We start from the raw sequence: 20502 nt of genomic DNA on the forward strand, positions 1-20502 counted from the left end.
CCAAACACAAAGGCAAAAAAACTTTACACATAAAAATGAACAAAAATTAGCAGATAAACAGCTAAGTAAAAAAAGTTCAGCACATTATTTGAATGACCATGTGGTAATATTTGGAACTCTAGAGGCTGGTAGCAATTAGAAAAAAAGGTAAAAGGGTGGCAATGTGTAATTTACCATAGAGGAAACACAAAAGCCCAACTAACGTCTGGAACAGATAGTGAACACAGATACACCTACATAGAATTTTTAGCCACCAAAATTACTAAAATTTTAACATTTGGACACGATCTGGAGTAGAAGAGGGCATGGAAAAATGAGAACTCTCACAAACATCTGAGCAAATGCTGACGTTTGCTCTGGGTTTTGAAAGCAATTATCTAAATGCACTAACATGTAGCGAGTGCACAGCTAGACCCAGCCATTCTGCTCCTGGGTCTCTGTGCTGTTGAGTTAATAGCAGGGTTAGGAAATGCTCTGTGCTTAAGAATGAACTAAGGAACCACCAGGCTGTGGTGGCACAAGCCTTTAGTCCCAGCACTTGGGAGGCAGAGGCAGGCGGATTTCTGAGTACAAGGGCAGCCTGGTTTACAGAGTGAGTTCCAGGGCTACCCAGAGAAACCCGGTATCAATAAAAGAAAACAGAAAGATAAGAAGGACTAAGGATGATTGGCCCCATATGGATCAGTATTTGTGTGTTACAAGGAAATATAAAGCAACACACTTGTCATCTGAGGGTAGGAAACAATTTGGAGAGGAAAAAGTGGGGGTGGATTTGGTTAGAACACATTTTACACATGTCTGAGAGTCTCAAGTAGAAACTGCAGAGAGAACTTCTGAGAGAATAGGATACATCTAGTGTTGTGATGCTAATTACTTGCTGGAAGATGAAAAGGAATAACGAAGAACCTGCGTGCAGGATGGAGCTGGATCTTATTTTAAGAAAATCGTGCTGAGTGTTTATAACTGCACATGCTATTTCTGCAGTAAACCAGTGAAACTCAAGACACAAATCTCCTGGCAGCATTTTGAAGAACAACATAGAGGACGAGAATGAATAAGACGAAGCTTCATTTCTTACTGTGCTTCTGACTCTATTTCCAAAAACAATGATAAAGGCTGCCTATTGATTCTGAGAAAGTCTGTTTCAAGACACACACCTATCAGCAAGCAAGGTTTACTATTGCACAATTCGTGTGACCGCTCAAAGACTGTGCTGAACAAACTGAAATGACAAGGTAAGAACTGAAAGAAAACTGAAAATGACAGGTGTGAGTGACAGCCCACAACTCAGTAAGGGATAACTTCATCGTCCAAAGCCAGGTCTCTCCTCACGTGCTGAGGGAGAGGAGAGACTACATACCCTAGAGAGTGGCTTTCCTCGGTGGCAGTTGATCCCGCCAACGAAGACAATATTGGGCATCACAGGTCTGGGGACCTCCAACATAAAGTCCGTGCGTAACAGCCAAATGGACACTTGACTGAAGAGATCAGATGCAGTCACCGGGGTCTGGAGAACTTCAGAAGCAATTTCTGTAGCAGTTTTGAACAAGCTGGGGCAAAATACACGCTCCCCCATGTAGGCGAGGTGGTTCTGCACTCTCTCCAGGAAAGTCATGGTGTCCGTGAATTTCAAGACATCTCTGGGCACATAAGAAGGAGGACTGGGGCACTGGGCACCCTCTTCAAGATAATGACAAAATATTGACCTGCCGAAGACCACGGACGGGAGCGACAAGTACTTGGCAACAGTCAAGCCGCACATATCGAAAGGATCCAGAAACACAGCATCAAAAGAACTCTGCTTCAAGTACTCCACTAACTTCTTGTCGTTAAACAAACTCCTACAGTGTGAAAATAGTAATTCAAAGAAACCTATGCCTGAACTCGCTAGTAGAATAGTCATTAACTCTGACTGAGGATTCAATTGAGCATCAAGAAAAACCTTGAACTCCCGGTTTAAATCCTCCGGAGTGTGAGAAATTGAGTAGGTCTTCACTGTAAAATTCACGGATTTTCCCAGTTGCAAACTCACCTCTGGCATGACTACCACCACCTCATGTCCATTGTGGATGAGCTTCTCCACAACCGACTGCATGATGAAGAAACGGCTCCCATCCATGGGTACCACCAGCAGCCTGCCTGCCTGGACAAAGCCAGAGGCCAGCAGCAGACACACACACAGAGGAAGGGAGGCTGGAAAACCTGCAGGAGCCATGGGAGAAGCTCAGCCTGAGACAATCCAGCTGCTGAGAATCTGAGCTCTTCTGACAAAGGAGGAAGTATCACTGAGTTAAATCTGCTCTTTAAATAGGGCGTGTACTCCCACCATTAAGAAACACCAATACCTGACAATGATTTACTTGGACAACAGTAATAAATGGTCAAATATTAAGAGGCCCTCTTGCTTGTGTTACAGATAAGATCTTTTTCTTGGGCAGTGTCAGGCAATGTGAGTTTAAAAAGAGTTACAAAGAAATATACCTGACTCTAAGGAGTCCAAATGTTTTCACCAAAGGAAGCAATTTTCAAAGAATCAAGCATTTCTAGAATAGGTCTCAAAGCAAAACCGAACTGTGTTTTCAAGAGATTTGTTGCCTGCTGCTAGGTCAAAGCCTAGGGGGAGGGTCCTTAGCCTGGCCCTGCTCACAGACAGTGGTTAGAAACAACTCTGCCAGATGAGCAATGCTGCTGTCTTGGAGCGCGTGCAGTAGAATTATTTTTCCACTTCCCAACACAGTGTTCTCTGAATTGCTGACATAAGGACGACCAGCATCTGCACCGACCACTTCATGGACTGAATGGAAGGTGACCACCATTCCTGTGATAATGTCCCCCTGGATGTATCCGATCCTGTAAACACCCCCATAATATTCTCTGGAGAGGTTGGGAGCTAGGCCATCCTCCTTGTCAGTTACCTGGGGCCTTCTCCACAGATCCATGCATTTGTCTATGGTGTCACTGCTGCATTTGGGGGATTGTTTCCCCCTTGTGGTTACAGAGAATGCTGCTGTAACCCACACCTCATGCAGGTTTTTCTCCTAGCAATTGGTTTCAAGTCTTTTCTTTATAAATCCCAGATTAAGAGAGCTCAGGCATAAGGAAACTGTGATGTTCACTGTGGAGAGCATCAGGCAGCCCTACACGGGCTGTATCACTTTATCATCTCACCAGGCCTCTATTAGGGTCTGGTCTCCACATAGACTCTCAAGATATTTTTCCCTCTTGCTGTTTTGTTTTGGGTTTTGTTTTGCTTTTTGTCTTCATGACGGCGTAGGTAGCATCTTGTAGATCCTATTGCCTTTCTGTAACCATGCCCACATCCTGCCTGATCTTTCCAAGACAAGAAAGCAAGGCTTAATTTTGAAAGGCCTAACACAGGAGTCTCTAATCTTCAGAAAGAACCTCCTCTCTCTTTCGAATGAATGAACTGAAAATCTGTCATTCACCAAGCACACCCCAGTGTGCGATAAAAATGCCACCCACTATCATCTTTGCCTTTCAGCACAGAGTCCAACCGGAATAGCTGCTCTACCTAGAGAGGCGTTTGTTGAGCTGAATAGACTTTGGGTCTGATTAATTTTGGTAAAAGAGGTATTTTTTTGCAAGTGCATTTAAATAATAAAGTTTATTTATTTATTTTTTAAAAAACAGGTATATAACTTTTTTGTATTTATGTGTATGTGTGTTTTGCCTCCGTGTATGTATGTGGAACATGTGTGCAGTATCCATGGAGATGAGAACAGCTCCCTGGACACAGAGTTAACATGAGAAGCTGTGATGTGGGTACTGGGAATTAAGCCTGGGTCTCCTAAAAAGCTGCCGATATTCTAACTACTGAGTCATATCTCCACCACCACAAATTACTTGAAATAATCATAAGGTTGAGGAAAGTTTGTGGATACTTTGCTCATTTTAATATTTAGCATTTTTTAAATTATGATAAGTTTTTAAAATTTTATTGTTTAATGCAATGCATATTTTACTTGATAAAGTACTATATTCATTATATATACATAAATTCATATGTATATCTTGATATTTTATCCTTTTAGTGTTTTAAAGGTAAGCAACATATTTTGAAATTATGAATATGCCAGTTAAGAATTAAAACACACATGCCTATATTGTAAAACACATAGAGAGAAAGTAACAAAGTGTTTGACCATAATTCACTTGAATCCTATTTTAAACAGCTTCGAGCAGCAGCATATTCCAGAGTTACCATATAGGCTGTCTTAGGGTTTATGCTGGTGTGATAGAACATCATGACCAAAAGCATCCTGGGGAGGAAAGGGTTTATTTCAGCTTACCATTCCCAAGCCACACTACCTCACTGAGGGAAGGCAGGGTAGGACTCCAGGCAGAAACCCAGGGGCAGGAACTGAAGCAAAAGCCCTGTATGAATGCTGTTTACTGCCTTGTTCCTCATGGCTTGCTCAGCCTACTTCCTGATGCAATTCAGAACCACCTGACTAGGGCTGGCACTGCCTCCATGGCCTGGGTCTTCCCACATCAATCACAATTAAGAAAATGTATCACAGGTTTGTCAACAGCAAACTTAGGAAAGTAGCTATTCAATTGTGATTCCCTCATCCCAGATAACATGTGGTAGCAAGTAGACACAACTAAACAACAGAAAGGTCCATGGCCCAAAAAAGAAAATAAATGGTATAATAATGGTGGAATCTTTGCAAGTTTTATGTGTACATGAGAAATCTTCTAAAATAATGAAGTATCTAAATAATATGGCCATATAAAACATAAAAGGACAAAAGTATACTTCAACTATCAATAATTACCTCAAAACCAAAATAAACTACCTGTATACCATAGCTTTAAAATAACAAAACGTAGAAATACATTTTAGTGCTAGAGATAAAATTTGTCCATAATGTACAATTTTAAGTACAAAATTTTGTTAATGGAATAAAATGAAATCTAAATCTGTAAAATAGAGTGCATCTTCCTGACTAAGAAGACAATCACTGATCACTGATCACTGATGTCAAAATGAAGTTCAATCCCTTTGTGACTTCTGACCATATCAAGAACCCCAAACATCTTCAATGTACCTTCTCACATTCAGGGGAAGATCATGTCGTCCCCACTTTCCAAAGAGCTGAGACAGAAGTACAATGTTCCATCTATGCCCATTCGAAAGGATGATGAAGTTCACTTTGTCCTACAGCGCTACAAAGGCCAGCAGATTGGCAAAGTGGTCCAAGTGCACAGAAAGAATTATGTCACCTACATTGAACAGGTGCAGCCAGGAGAGGCTAATGGCACAACTGTCCGTGTGGACATCCACCAGAGCAAGGTGGGTACCACCAGGATAAAGCTGGATAACGACCAAAAAAAAGATCATGAAAAGGGAAGTCAAGTCTCGACTAGTAGGAATGAAGAAGGGCAAATACACGGAAGAAACGATTGAGAAGATGCAGGAGTAGGGGCGGCTCAGACAGATTTCATTAAAGACTGCATAACAAAAATAAAGACAATATCAAAATATGCCAGTATTTCTCCACTTAAGGAAAAGATTTAAAATGCAATATGCACACGGCCTTAATATGTGTTTGATTTGTAGAGCTCAACAATAGCAGTTTTCAAGGGTTTATTTTAAGTTGAGTACCATGTGACTGTATGGGTGTGTGCAGGTGTATGAAGGTGCCCAGAGGGCAACATCAGGAGTTAGGTTCCTGGAGCAGTAGCTCGAGGTGGTTGTGAGCAGCCTGGCATGGCTGCTGGGAACCAACCCTGGGTCCTCTGCCAAGGCAGCACCAGCTCCCACTGCTGAGCTGTCTCTCCAGCCTCAGCAACACAATTTTTAAGTTTTAAGGGAGAATATATTAAGGGAATCCCCAACGCAATTTGGAAATTAGTAAGCATGGAATCTATACTAAAACCTGCCCCAGACGCAATCAATGGAAACACAGGGTTGTCTGTGAGTGTGGTGAACCTGAAAGGCTGGAAGCAGACAGAAGCAATCGTGGAAAAGTAAGACCTGACAGAGATGTGTTGAATGACCGTCAATGAAGTGTGAAGTCCTTCCTCAAATAGAGTTAGTAAATAGCAGTTGTCATTCAAAAGCAACTAAATTTACACACCTATACCAAGTTGTCAGAATAATACTGTCAGCCTTAGAGGAATTAAAAATGCCCATATATGAGGTCCAGTAACATTATGATATTTTAGTCTTCAAATCAGCCATACATGTTAAAAATTTAGATAGTTTTTTTAAGAAAAAGTTACCATTTAAAGTGAAAGAAAAAGTTAACTGACCCAAAATATAAACCATGTCAACAAAAGATGAACAACCACAGAGCCTGAGCGATGGCTCAGTGGTTAGGATAACTGGCTGCTTTTCCAGAGGATCCCAATGCAATTCACAGAACCCACAGGGCTGCTCAAAGCCATAAATAACTCCAGTTTCAGGTATCCAGTGCCCTCTTCTGCTTCCTATGGGTACTGCATGAATGAGAATCCCAACCATAAAGGCAAAACAGTTTACACATAAAATTTAAAAAAACTTGAAATTAAACAACTAAGTAAAAAAGTGCAGCAGATATTTAAATGAACAAATGTTAATATATCTGAACTCTAGATGCTGGTAGCAATTAGAAAAAGGGTAAAAGGATGGCAATGTGTAATTTAACATAGAGAAAATGCAAATGGCCCAAGTGACTACCAGAACAGATAGTGAACATTGAAATAGCTACACAGAACTTTTAATCACTATAATTAAGAAAACGTTAACATTTGGACAAGATCCGGAGAAGAAGAAAGCATGGAAAATTAAATCAAATACAGCTGATCAAATGGTGAAGTTTGCTCTGAGTTTTAAAAGCAATTATCTAAACGCACTAACATGTAGCGAGTGCACAGCTAGACCCAGCCACTCTGCTCCTGGGTCTCTGTGCTGCTGAGATAATAGCAGGGTTAGGAAATGCTCTGTGGTTAAGAAAGCACTAAGGAACCAGACCATGGTGGCACAAGCCTTTAGTCCCAGCACCCAGGAGACAGAGACAGGCGGATTTCTGAGTACAAGGGCAGCCTGGCTTACAGAGTGAGTTCCAAGGCTACAGAAAGAAACCCTGTATTAAAAAGAAAAAGAAAAAGAGGAAGAAAACAGAAAGAAAGGAAGGACTAAGGATGGTTGGCCCCATCTGGAATTAAATATCCATCAGTATTTGTGTGTTAGAAGGACATTTAAAACAACACACTTGTCATCTGAGGGTAGGGAAGAAGGTGGAGAGGAAAGAGTATGGGTAGATTTGGTCAAAACACATTTTACAATTGTCTGAGAGTCTCTAACAGAAACTGCAGAGAGAACTTCTGAGAGAATAGGATACATCTAATGTTGTGATGCTAACTACTTGCCGGAAGGTGAGAAGGGATAATGAAGAACCTGCATGCAGAATGGAGCTGGATCTTATTTTAAGAAAATCGTGATGAGTGTTCATATCTACACATGCTATTTCTGCAGTAACCCCGTGAAACCGAACACGAAGTATCCTCCCAGCATTTTCAAGAATGAGGTAGAGGGCGAGAATGAATAAGACGAAGCTTCGTTTCTTACTACGCCTCTCACTCTATTTCCAAAAACAATTAATAAAGGCAGCCTGGAGACGCTGAGAATGTCTGTTGCCACACGCCTAACAGCAAGCAAGGTTTACAAGCCGTACTACTGCAAAGACCAGTCAAAGACTGTGTTGAATAAACTGGGATGACAATTGTAGAACTGAAAGAAAACTGAAAATGCCCGGTGTGAGTGACAGCCCACCACACAATAAGGGATAACTTTAGCGTCCAAAGCCAAGTCTCTCTTCAAATGCTGAAGAAAAGGAGAGACAACATACCTTAGAGAGTGCCTTTCCCTGGTGGCAGTTGATCCCACCAATGAAGAAAATGTTGGGCATCAGAGGTCTGGGGACCTCCAACATAAAGTCCGTGCGTAACAGCCAAATGGACACTTGACTGAAGAGGTCGGTCGCAGTCACTGGGGTCTGCAGAACTTCCGAAGCAATATCTGTAGCAGTTTTGAACAAGCTGGGGCAAAATACACGCTCCCCCATGTAGGCCAGGTGGTTCCGGACTCTCTCCATGAAATTCATGTTGCCTGTGAGTTTCAAGAGACCTCTGGGAACATAAGAAGGAGGACTGGGGCACTGGGCACCATCGTCAAGATAGTGACAAAATATTCCTCTGCCAAAAACCACAGATGGGAGCGACAAGTACTTGGCAACAGTCAAGCCGCACATATCGAAAGGATCCAGAAACACAGCATCAAAAGAACTCTGCTTCAAGTACTGCACTAACTTCTTGTCTTTAAACAAATCCCTACAGTGTGAAAACACTAAATCAAAGAAACCTTTGGATGGACCTGATAGTAGAAGAGTCATTCCCTCTGGCTGATCTTTCATTTGAGCATCAAGAAAAACCTTGAACTCCCGGTTTAAATCTTCCAGATTGTGAGAAATTGAGTACGTCTTCACAGTAATATTCAGAGATTTTCCCAGTTGCCAACTCACCTCTGGCACAACTACCACCACCTCATGTCCATTGTGGATGAGCTTCTCCACAACCGACTGCATGGTGAACCAGTGGCTCCCGTCCATGGGTACCACCAGCAGCCTGCCTGCCTGGGCAAAGCCAGAGGCCAGCAGCAGACACACACACAGAGGAAGGGAGGCTGGGAAACCTACAGGAGCCATGGGAGAAGCTCAGCCTAAGGCAATCCAGCTGCTGAGAATCTGAGCTCTTCTGACAAAGGAGGAAGTGTGACTGAGTTAAATCTGCTCCTTCAATTGGGCGTGTACTTGCACCATGAAGAAACACCAATACCTGACAATGATTTACTTAGACAACAGTAATAAATGATAAAATAGTACAAGGCACTCTCGCTTGTGTTACAGATAAGATCTTTTTCTTGGGCAGGGTCAGGTAATGTGAGTTTAGAAATATTTACAAAGAAAAATATACCTAAGACCCTAAGGAGTTCAAATGTTTTCACCAAAGGAAGCAAGTTTCAAAGAATCTTGTATTTCTAAAACAGGTCCCAAAGCAAAACCAAACTGTGTTTGTTTTCAAGGGATTTTCTGCCTGCCGCTGGTTCCTTAGCCTGGTCCCTCCTCCCAGACAGTGGTTAGAAACAACTTTGCCAGATGAGCAATGCTGCTGTCTTGGCACATGTGCAGTAGAATTCTTGTTCAACTTCCCAACACTGTGTTCTCTAAATATGACATAAAGGTGACCAGCATCTGCACAGACCACTCCAGGGATTAAAGGAAGGTGAGCACCATTCCTGTTACAATGTCCCCCTTGATGCATCTGATGCTATAGACTGCCCATGTTCTCTGGAGAGGCCGAGAGCTGGCAAGCCTCTAGTCAGTTACCCAGGGACCTTCTCCACAGATCCATGCATTTGTCTCCTATGTCACTGCTGCATCTGAGGGCTTGCTTCCCCCTTGTGGTTACAGACAATGCTGCTGTCACCCACACCTCATGTGGGTTTTCCCTGTAGGAATTGGTTTCAAGTTCTTTCCCTGTACATCTGGGGTTGACACAGCTCGCTATAAGGAAATTGTGGTGTTCACTGTTGAGAAGCATCAGGCAGCAGCTCTACATGGGGCTGTTGTTACGATCTGCTGACCTGGTCTGTCACCTGGATATCTTGTCCCTTTAAGAGACAAGCCCTGCCCACCTTCATCCTTCCCTCTGCTGAGACAAGTGTTTCTCCCACCTCTTCCAGACTGTGCTTCTCATTTTGTCTCTCTCCTGAAGAGGTAACTTCTGCTCTCTCTCTCTCTCTCTCTCTCTCTTTCTCTCTCTCTCTCTCTCTCTCTCTCTCTTTCTCTCTCTCTCTCTCCCCCCCCCGTCACTTCTATCTCTCTGCTTCTTCCTCTTTTCTTCCCCCCCTTTTTTCCCTCCATAATCCATCAAATAAACTCTATACCCAAACTCTCTCTGCATGATGTATCTGCTCAGTTGACTCACCCAGTTCAGGTGACCCATTGCTGCCCCTCACGGGACCAAGCTACCCCTCATGGGACCGGCCTTCCCCCCATCCTTATATCTTTACAAAAGAATAAGATTGGTGTCTAACTTAGCCAGGCTCTCTCCACGTTCCCTCCCGCCCACGATCAGGCTGGCTGAGGACATGTGGGGACCCTGGACTCTGACCACTTTCCAGTGCTGCAAATGGTAAGGTTCCCATTAGCTTCTTTCCAATTTCTACCAGCAAACACGACTGCCCGTGTCCTGCCTCCAGCACATCCAGCCCGTTTGCTTTTCCTTTCCCTGGGCAGCCCCTTCTCCACACACCTGGGAACGCTTTTTCTCTTGCTCCTATTCCTTGTATTCTTTCTCTGCCACTGCTGCCGCTGGTCCCTCAAACTGGCAGTTTTAGTCGGATCCGTAAGGCAGGTTTTTCCAGTTCTAGCCCTTGCTCCCTACCAAGGCTGGTGGCGCTGCTGCTCAGCATTGCTGCTTAAGGTGCTGAGCGATTTTCCTCTCTACTTCATGTATGAAAAAATATGTGAATGATGTGGCCACATGGATATAATCCAAATGTATGTTCTACATGGTCTCTATGTCTCTCATTTTTACTATATTTAAAACTCCTGTGGCTCTAAAAACATGGTTTTCCCATACAACATGTGACTGCCGCCATTTTGACTAAGGTCAGGTGACCTCACCACCATTGTCACTAAAGGTCAGGTGATCTCACTGTCATATTAAATAAGGGCAGGTCAATTGACCTAGTCCCACCATCTTTACTAGGTATTCCTTGCCTAGTCTTGAGGTTTACTTATGTTTTTGTCTCTAAATTCCTCTTACTCTTCTCCCTCCTCTCTGTCTCTCTGCCCTTCTTCTGGAGAGGCAACTTCTGCCTCTCTGCCTTCTCCCCCTATACTTCTCCCCCGCCCCCTTTGTCGCTGTCGTTTCCTGCTCTGTCTTGTGAGCTGGACTTCAGTTCCCTGCTTGGCAGCCTAAAGGGCATTCTGCTCGCCGGAGCTCTCCTCTTCCTGTGTTGCCTCCCACTGCAGCAGCAGAATCTGTCTCTTCCATTCATGGAGCCCTCTTTCTACCAATGTTGCGCTGTGGGCAAAAAATCCTAAATCTGGGCCTTCTAGCAGCCTACTTCCCGACTTTCCATCAGTCCACTGGGACAAGTGGGGAGACTGTTCCTTTTGGCCTAGTGCCTCTCATACAACCACCCTTTCTTGTGTTCTCCCCAGCATTGCACTCACTGAGTGCTACATTCGCTTATGGGGTCTGGGGCCCCTCAGATACTGCTCCCTTTTTGAGCTAGTGCCTCTCACATGACTGTCCTTTCTCAAGTTCTCCCTTAGCACTGCACTCACTGAGCCATGCATTCATTTTTGGAGCCTGGGCCCCTCGACTATTTTTTTTGCCTCATTGCTTCCCATAGCAAAATGATGCTTTTGGTCATGGTCTTTCATCACAGTAGCATAAACCCTAAAACAGCCTATAACACAAGCCTTGAATGTGCTGCTGCTGTAAGCTGTTTAAAATAGGATTCAAGGGCTGAAGAGAGATGGCTCAGGGGTTAAGAGCACTACCTGCTTTTCTAGAGGACCCGGTTCAATTCCCAGCACCCACATGGCAGCTCACAACTGTCTGTAACTCCAATTCCAGGACAGCCAACACCCATGGCAAAACATCAATACAGATTAAATACAATTTTTAAAAATAAAATAAAATAGAACTCAAATGAATTATGGTCAAGTGCTCTGTTTCTTTTTCTGTGTGTATTTTATAATATAGTCCTGTGTGTTTTATTTCCTAATTGTCTTATTCAGAGTTTCAAAAGATGTTGCTTATTTTTAAAACAATATTTTAAAAATAAATGAACCTTATTATTTAAATGTACTTGCAAATAAATAAAAAGTTCTTATGCTCCAGGCAGGAACCTAGGGGCAGGAACTGAACCAGAAGCCCTGTATGAATGCTGTTTACTGCCTTGTTCCTCATGACTTGCTCAGCCTACTAGAACAGCTACACAGAATTTTTCATCACCAAAATTAAGAAGACTTTAACATTTGGACAATGTCCAGAGTAGAAGAGGGCATGGAAAAATGAGAACTCTCACACACAGCTGACCAAACCCTCAAGTTTGATCTGAGTTTTGAAAGCAATTATCTAAATGCACTAAAATGTAGCGAGTGCACAGCTAGACCCAGCCACTCTGCTCCTGGGTCTCTGTGCTGCTGAGATAATAGCGGGGTTAGGAAGTGCTCTGTGATTAAGAACAGACTAAGGAACCAGGCCATGCTGGCACAAGCCTTTAGTCCCAGCATTCGGAAGGCAGAGGCAGGCAAGGGCAGCTTGGCTTACAGAGTGAGTTCCAGGGCTATACGGAGAAACCCTGTATTTAAAAAAAAAAAAAAACCAGAAAGGACTTAGGATGATCGGCCCTATCTGGAATTAAATATCCATCAGTATTTGTGTGTTAGAAGGACATTTAAATCAACACATGTGTTATCTGAGGGTAGGGAAGAAGTTGGAGAGTATAGAGTGTGGGTGGATTTGGTCAAAACACATTTTACACATGTCTGAGAGTCTCAAATAGAAACTGCAGAAAGAACTTCTGGGAGAATAGGATACATCTAGTGTTGTGATGCTAACTACTGGCTGGAAGGTGAGAAGGGACAGTGAACCCATGCGTGTTGGCTGGCACTGGGTCTTATTTTAAAAAAATAGTTCTTAGTGTTTATGCTATTTATGTAGTAACCCTGAAAAACTGAGGACACGAATTTCCTGGCAGCGTTTTCAAGAAAACGGTAGAGGATGAGAATGAATGAAAGGAAGCTTCATTTCTTACTGTGCTTCTCCCTCTATTTCCAAAAACAATATTAAACGCAGCCTGGTGATGCTGAGAATGTCCGTAGGCCACACACCTATCAGCAAGCAAGGTTTACAAGCCGTACTACTGCACAATTTGTGTGACCTGTCAAAGACTGTGCTGAACAAACCGAAATGACAATTGTAGAACTGAGGTGACAGGTGTAGAACTGGGATGAAAATGTAGAACTAAAAGAAAACCGGAAACGACAGGTGTGAGTGACAGCCCACAGCTCAGTAAGGGATAACTTCATCATCCAAAGCCAGGTCTCTCTTCATGTGCTGAAGGAGAGACAACATGCCTTAGAGAGTGCCTTTCCCTGGTGGCAGTTGATCCCACCAACCAAGACCATGTCGGGCATAATAGGTCTCGGGAAATCCAACACAAAATCTCTGTGGAACAACCAAATGGACACTGGGTTGAAAAGGGCATTCATGGTCACTGGAGTCTGGAGAACTTCAGAGGCAATTTCCGTAGCAGTTTTGAAAAAAAATAGGGACAAAATGCATGTTCCCCCATGTAGTAGAGTTGGTTCTGCACTCTACATAAAATTCATGTTGCCTGTGAGTTTCAAGAGACCTCTGGGAACATAAGAAGGAGAGCTGGGGCACTGAGCACCATCGTCAAGGTAATAACAAAAATATTCCCCTGCCGAAGACCACAGGTAGGAGCAACAAGTACTTGGCAACAGTCAAGCCGCACACATCGAAAGCATCCAGATACACAGCATCAAAAGAACTCTGCATCAAGTACACCGCTAACTTCTTGTCATTAAACAAACTCCTACAATGTGGAAACAGTAATTCAAAGAAATATGTGGCTGGATTCTTTAGCAGAGAAAACATTCCTACTTCTTGAGTTTTCCATTGATTGTGAGCAAAAAACTTGAAGTAGTGGCTCAATTCTTGGTGACTGGGGAACACTCAGGTGAACATTTTTGAAGATTAAAAATAGCTAGGGTGCCACACCTTTAGTCATTGTACTGGGGAGGGGCAGAGGCAGGAGGATCTCTGTGATTTCAAGTCTAGCACGGTGAACATAGTAAGTCCCAGGACAGCTGAAGCTACATAATAGACCCTATATCAAAACAAAGCGAAACGGCTAGGGTAATATCTGTATGGTTATTGCTATGGGAAGACTTGGGCCCTGCCCCCCTTTAGAAAAATTGACCTTACAATTGAAGACATGCTCAAGAAGCATGAGTGGTTCACAGAACTTAATGAAATTTGCCACGCCATGGCAACTGTAGTTCTGAGAGAGGGACGTCGGTATTAACACACAGCACAACTTCAGGTTCCGCAGAGAAGCCTTTATTTCACTTTCTCACAGGGTATATATAGCCCTCAGCAGGGGAGGCCGAGCCAGCAAAAACAAGAAGCTCATCACTGAAGGGGTAAACATCTTTAGAAACATTGCTGAAAACAACAGATTGTTTTGTTCCTGTTTTTACTCTTGTTTTCAGAACAACCAACCACAAGAGTGCAAAACAGATCACGTGGGGGTGCGAAGGCCTGTCCTCTAGGGACCCAACAAAATTCAAACAAGAAAGAAAAGGACAATTGTCTTACTCAGGTCCGGTCACTCAATCCCTGCTCCCAAATCAGGCCAATGCTGATAAAGAGATCATTTACCCTGCGCAAGGACGTGCTGACAGAGAAGTGAGCTGGCACTCATAATACAAAGTCTTTAGTGTTCCCAGAGTTCCTAGGAGGATTGCCTCAGTGACATCACTGGGGACAGGGGGGTCACTAGGAGAAAGGACATGGTCATGCCACATGGAGTGAAATTGAATGAAAGAAAGGAAGTCAGAGTCTTAGTGACCTGTACACAGGTCACCACGGCACCTTCTCCCAGCCAGCTATTGAACTTGTCCAGAGATAACAGCTAAATCCTAGCCCATCTACAAAACCAGCCTAGTCACCCTCTTAGGCATAGGAAGACATTCGAGTCAGCGTCACTTATTATACTTCTGTGTTTCTACCCCTTCTCAGAGTGTGATCTAACTTCCCTACATAGACAAGGGGATGGCTCACGGTCTAGTTTAGAAGAGTGTGCGGGACGGCTGTGATCATTCTTCCTGGCTGTCAACTTGATCAGATCTCAAACCATCCAAGAACAAAGCTGCTGGCAACACTAGTAAGAGTTTCTCTTCAAAGGGTTATTTGGAATGAGAAGATGCAGCTTGAAGGTTGTGGCACCTTCTAGTGAAAGTCAATCAGGAGCTCTCTTCAGTCAAAAAGACCTGCCAGTTGGCCCTGCACAGGCAGAGAGACTCACACCTCTGCATACTTCACGGGAGCATAGTAGATAGACCTCAGAAACTCAAAGGCACTCAGCTCAGGCAAAATTCTATGCCACATCTCCCACTTGGCATAGACAATTTTTCCCCCATTATATATTTATAAGAAGGTAGCCTTTGACCCCACATTATTGAGTAGCAACTCTGCTGAACTCTTGAACTGAGCCTTCAGCCCTGCCTAAGATCTTAAAGAATGGACTCAACTGGCCAGGGAGAAGATCTTCAGAACAGATTAAACAAAGCAGTCACAATGCCCAGGCAGCAGTTCCGCACGGTAGCGCCCCCTCCCAACCAGCATCTCATCCAGCAGCAAAGCCTGCCAACCGCCCCACCCAACATCAGCATGGAGGCAGCATGCATCTTAGTCAACTAGAAAGCTCATAAAAGTCCTTCTTGCTCAGGGAGTACACTGGTCCTTCCAGAGTTACGGGCTAGAATGCATAGCAAAGACCTGTTGTTACCAAAGGACACGTGTCAAGACAAGTTCACATCAGAAGGTTTTTGTTTTCCAGGACAAGGATATTAACATTATAAAGAACCAAGGACCTGTGGCATGTTGAGAGAAACTCAGAAAACTCCAATGGGGGCACCAGAGAACTAGAGATCCATAAAATGACTGATAAAGAATTTAGAATAAAAGTCATAAAAATGTTCAATAAACTATCAGAATATAAGAAACAAAATTTAATGACAGTAGGCAAGAACCAGAAGGTGACAAACAGACCATAGGAAGTATAGACAGAGGCCTACACTTTCCTAGCTACCCAGACCCAAAATAATCCCACAGAAACTGTTTTCATTGCAATACTGTTTGGTCAATAGCTTAAGCATACTTCTAGCTAGTTCTTACATCTTAAAATAATCCATTTCTATTCATTTGTATTTTACCTTGAGGATCATGGTTTACTGGTACAGGTGCATGGGCGTCTTTCTCCTCTGGTGGCAACATGCTAACATGCTGTCTCCTTGACTCACCTACTCTCTCCTCCTCTATCTGCTTGGAATTTCCACCTTGCCATATTCTGCACTGCAATAGGCCCAAAGTGGCTTTTTCAAATTAACCAATGGTATTCACAGCATCCAGAGGGGAACCCCAAATCACCTCCCCTTTTCTGTCTAAATAAAAAAGATTTTAATTTTTACATAATAAAATTACATATAATAAAACAGGTATCAAGAAAGGATTATAGTTACAATACTTATATACATTTATCTTTTATTATAACTAAGGAAAACTATATCTATTCTTTAATTCCATCAAAGACTCCAGAAGGATATAATATTACCTAAGTAAACAGGAAGTGTATTGTAAGCAACTTTTTAAAACTCTAGAATTGGCAGAGACATCTCGCTGCCTGGAAAGTCACCCAAAGTCTTGAAGAGCTCTGAAATGGTAACCAAATTGGTTGCAGTGGTTCTGGATGCTGGTTCCACCTCTCCCCACTTTTAAAATGGTGGAAGCACCACCAGTGCCAACTCTGGGGCCACCAGGCAGGAACCTTGCTCAGCACTCCAACCTCAAGAATGAGTGTGCAGCACATAAACCCTTTTTATCTGAGTAATAGCCAAATCGGCTTTGGGCGCCAATCTGTAGGAGGAGGGCCCACTTTCACAGCTTGTATTTGTACTGAAAATCAAGATCAAGTGAGCTTTTGCCCCTCTGCTCCACGGGAGGTTTCTGTCCTCCCTGAGCTCACCTTAGGACACCTGCGTTACCATTTGAAAGATGTACCGCCCCAGTCAAACTCCCCACCTGGCACTGTCCCCAGAACAGGTCATGCCTGCCTACACAAGGGCAGGTGTTTGGCACCAGAAGTAAGAGCCCCTCAGGGCTCACCTCTTCACCTCACTGGGTCAATGAAAAAAATGATTAGATCGTAGGTTCTGGACAGGGTATCTTTGTAGCTTTGGAGCCTGTCCTGGAACTAGCTCTCATAGACCAGGCTGGCCTTGAACTCACAGAGAACCACCTGCCTCTGCTTCCTAAGTGCTGGGATGAAAGAAATGTACCACCACTGCCTGGATAGCTCAGTTGGCAGAGCATGAGACTCTTAATCTCAAGGTTGTGGGTTCAAGCCCCACATTGGACACCAATCTGTAGCAGCAGGCTGCTTGTTTGTCCTGGCCACCCAACTAGATTAGCCCCAAAATAACCACACAGAAATTGTATTTATTAAAACACTGCTTGGCCCATTAGCTCTACTTTCTTATTGGCTAACTCTTATATTAATTTAACCCATTTTTATTAATCTGTGTATCACCACATGGCTGTGGCTTACTGGGTAAAATTCCCAACATCAGTCTCATGCACCTCCATGGCTTCTTCCTAACTCAGCCTCCTTTTCTCCCAGCATGCCATTTAGTTTTCCCCGCCTACCTAAGTTCTTCCCTATCAACAGGCCAAGGCAGTTTCTTTATTCATCAACCAATAAAAGCAACACACAGACAAAAGGACCTCCCACACCATTTGGGCACCCATCTTCAGCCTACAGGCCTATACTATCTGACAGACTTTTATATGTAGCAGGAAATTTCAAAGACAGTTCCACCTATATTGACAGTTTATCAGTCACTTTCTTCTGTGTTTTACAGAATCTTTGGCAGACTTTTTCATGATGCAGGAACTTTGAAGGACTATCTCACCAGTGGCTCCCATCCACGGGCACCACCTGCAGACTGCCTGCCTGGGCAAAGCGAGAGGCAAGCAGCAGACACACACACACACGCACACGCACACGCACACGCACACACACACACACACAGAGGGAAGGAGGCTGGGAAACCTGTAGGAGCCATGGGAAAAGCTAAGCCTGAGGCAATCCAGCTGCTGAGACTCTCTGCTCTTCTATTTTTTTTATTTATTTTTTTAATTTTCGAGACATGGTTTCTCCGTAGCTTTTGGTTCCTGTCCTGGAACTAGCTTTCCTAGACCAGTCTGGCCTTGAACTCACAGAGATCCCCCTGCCTCTGCCTCCCGAGTGCTGGGATTAAAGGCATGTGCCACCACCACCCGGCTCTCTGCTCTTCTAATAGAGCTGGTTGAATGGAGGCAGAAGATCTCCTTCACTGGTATAATTTCTTGTCTTCCCCTGGGTAAACACAGGCCTGACATTTCTGCATGGTTTCTAGATCTGAACATAGTTCAGATTACAAGCATAAGATCATTTACTGCAAATGTGCCTCTCCCTCGCTGCATCCACCATTCACACAGCACAGCACAGCACATAGGAGTAACTGTCCCAGGCCTATGATGTCAATGAGAAAATAAGAAACCAGACGAACTCATGAAGGTTCCCTAATCTTCCAAGACCCTTTCCAGAAAGCTGACTTTAGGAAGCAGAGTGGGAATTGCTTGTCTGTTCCACCTGGAATAGGACAGAAACAAAAAGGCAGAGACCATAGAGAACAGCCTATATGTCTCAGTGGTACCTCACTATGCCTGCCACATATGCCAACTCCATAGGTTATCCCTAATGTTGATTCACTTGGCTTCTCTATCAGGAGGGGAGGTTCAAAGCTACCTTGAGTCCTTAGACTGTTGCTTGCAGTCCAATTTCTGAGAGCACCCCACTAAGCTCTCCCAAAGCGGAAAAATGCCACCTCAGCCAATTCTAGAAAAATGTTGGGGTGAGTAATGCATGGCCTGAGAAGTCTAAACATCTTCATTTCTCCATGAAAGGTGACCCAGCAACCTGGTCTGGGCAGGTATGTGTGGACATCAGAGAAGCAAAGATTTGTCCTTTAATAAGGAAAATAGAAGTTGAACTCTGGAAAAATATTAAAACAGTGGGATACGGGCTAGAATGATGACTCGTAGTTGGAAGCACTGGTTGCTCATTCAGAGGTGCAGAGTTCAGTTCTCAGCATCCATGTGGTAGCTCACACCTGTCTGTAACTCCCATTCCAGGGCTTCTCACACCCTCATATAGATACACATGCAGGCAAAGCACCAATGAGGATAAACTAAAAATAATTAATTAAAAATATACCACACCCTGGCTGTCATACTAAGAGACTACCACCTCTATTGCTCCTGTAGGAGAAAGCAGGCAACAGCTATGATAATCTAGAAAAGAGATGGCCAGTAACCCAATCTAAGTAGAAGGCCTCCCTCCTTCTCAGGTTCCAGAACTGGGGAAGTTAGAACTACTTGTCTGGGGAAGTAAAAAAAAAAATCCTCTTAACTTGAAAGGTTATACAACAGCTCTACCCTGACAGTTAAATTTCCAGCTCTGCATACTTTAAAGAAGAAACCAATCTTGATATATTTGGAGGGGGATCAGATAAATACTCAGTTTAGTCAGAATTACACCTATAATCTGTCTTGCCTACAAAATACAGTAGGAAAATGGAGACACAACCGTGTGGGAATAATCAACCTATGTCTGATTTGAATTAAGGCCCACTCCATGAGATGGATACTGCCTGGTCAGTCTTCCCCATTAACTTAGATCATGAACACAGACAAGTTCAACAGAACCTCCATGCGTGGGCTGCCCACGCATGCTTCAGCATTACCAGAGCATAAAATTCATTTTTCATTCATTTCCATGAGATGGAACCCATACCTCACACTGCTTAGGTGTCCAGAAGTCCAGACAGTTAGGGTAAACCCAAGTATTCCTGTTCTTAGTTGGGGGGAGTAACAATGAAATGACCCATAATGACATTCTGCTGTACACGTGGATCAGTAGCTTAGTCATCCATCAACAGAGAAGATTCCCCATGTAACAGCTGGGAGAGAAAACAGAGACCCACAGCACGACATTACATAGAGAGACCTTGGAACACACAGCTCTCAGTGAGATGTCTCCATCCAATCCCTCCAGTCAGAACTCAGGGAACCTCATGGAAGAGAGGCAGAAGGAGTCTGGGAGAAAGAAGGAATGGAGGACCCTCAGAGAACAAGGCCTGCTAAAGCTCATATGAACTGACGAGGCTGAAGCAGTCTGCACAGGGCCTGCTAGGACCTTCCCCAGGCCCTCTGAACAGACACAATAGCTTCCTCTCTAGTGATTTATTTATTTATTCATTCATTCATTTAGGTTTTTCAAGTAGAGTTTCTCTGTGTAACAGTCCTAGATGTCCTAGAACTAGTTCTGGAAGGCCTGACTGGCCTCGAACCCACAGAGATCCACCTACCTCTGCCTCCCAAGTGCTGGGATTAAAGGCATGCACCACTACCTCCTGGCTCCCATGTAGTACCTCTGTGGAACTCCTAAACTTGCTAACAAGTGAGTCTCTGATTCTTGTCTTTTCCCTTAGCACTCTTACTTTTCTGTTGGCTTGTATTGTCCAGTTTTATATAGTGGTGTTCTTTTCTCATTACATTTTATTT

At 43.7% G+C, this 20502-nt stretch overlaps 1 protein-coding gene and 2 pseudogenes across 2 annotated transcripts in view; 1 reads left to right on the forward strand and 2 right to left on the reverse strand.

The window, feature by feature from the left end:
• Nucleotides 1-8765, reverse strand: part of LOC142837060 (UDP-glucuronosyltransferase 1A6) — an 81222-nt gene extending 72457 nt beyond the window's left edge. Inside the window, exon 1 of one of the 2 annotated variants that reach the window (XM_075951894.1) lies at nucleotides 7857-8765. In XM_075951894.1, coding sequence (XP_075808009.1) covers nucleotides 7857-8711 — 855 coding nt within the window. In that variant the 5' untranslated portion in view covers nucleotides 8712-8765. Of the gene's footprint in view, nucleotides 1-1360; nucleotides 2027-7856 lie in introns of those variants that run through there. The other variant, XM_075951897.1, reaches the window with a different exon arrangement.
• LOC142836957 (large ribosomal subunit protein uL24-like) lies at nucleotides 5011-5468 on the forward strand (annotated as a pseudogene).
• A 4374-nt stretch (nucleotides 8766-13139) lies between the features above and the next one.
• On the reverse strand, nucleotides 13140-16113 carry LOC142836823 (UDP-glucuronosyltransferase 1A8 pseudogene; annotated as a pseudogene).
• Nucleotides 16114-20502: the final 4389 nt, after the last annotated feature.

Source organism: Microtus pennsylvanicus, chromosome 17 (genome assembly GCF_037038515.1).
Source record: "Microtus pennsylvanicus isolate mMicPen1 chromosome 17, mMicPen1.hap1, whole genome shotgun sequence".
In the NCBI taxonomy this organism is placed as follows: domain Eukaryota; kingdom Metazoa; phylum Chordata; class Mammalia; order Rodentia; family Cricetidae; genus Microtus; species Microtus pennsylvanicus.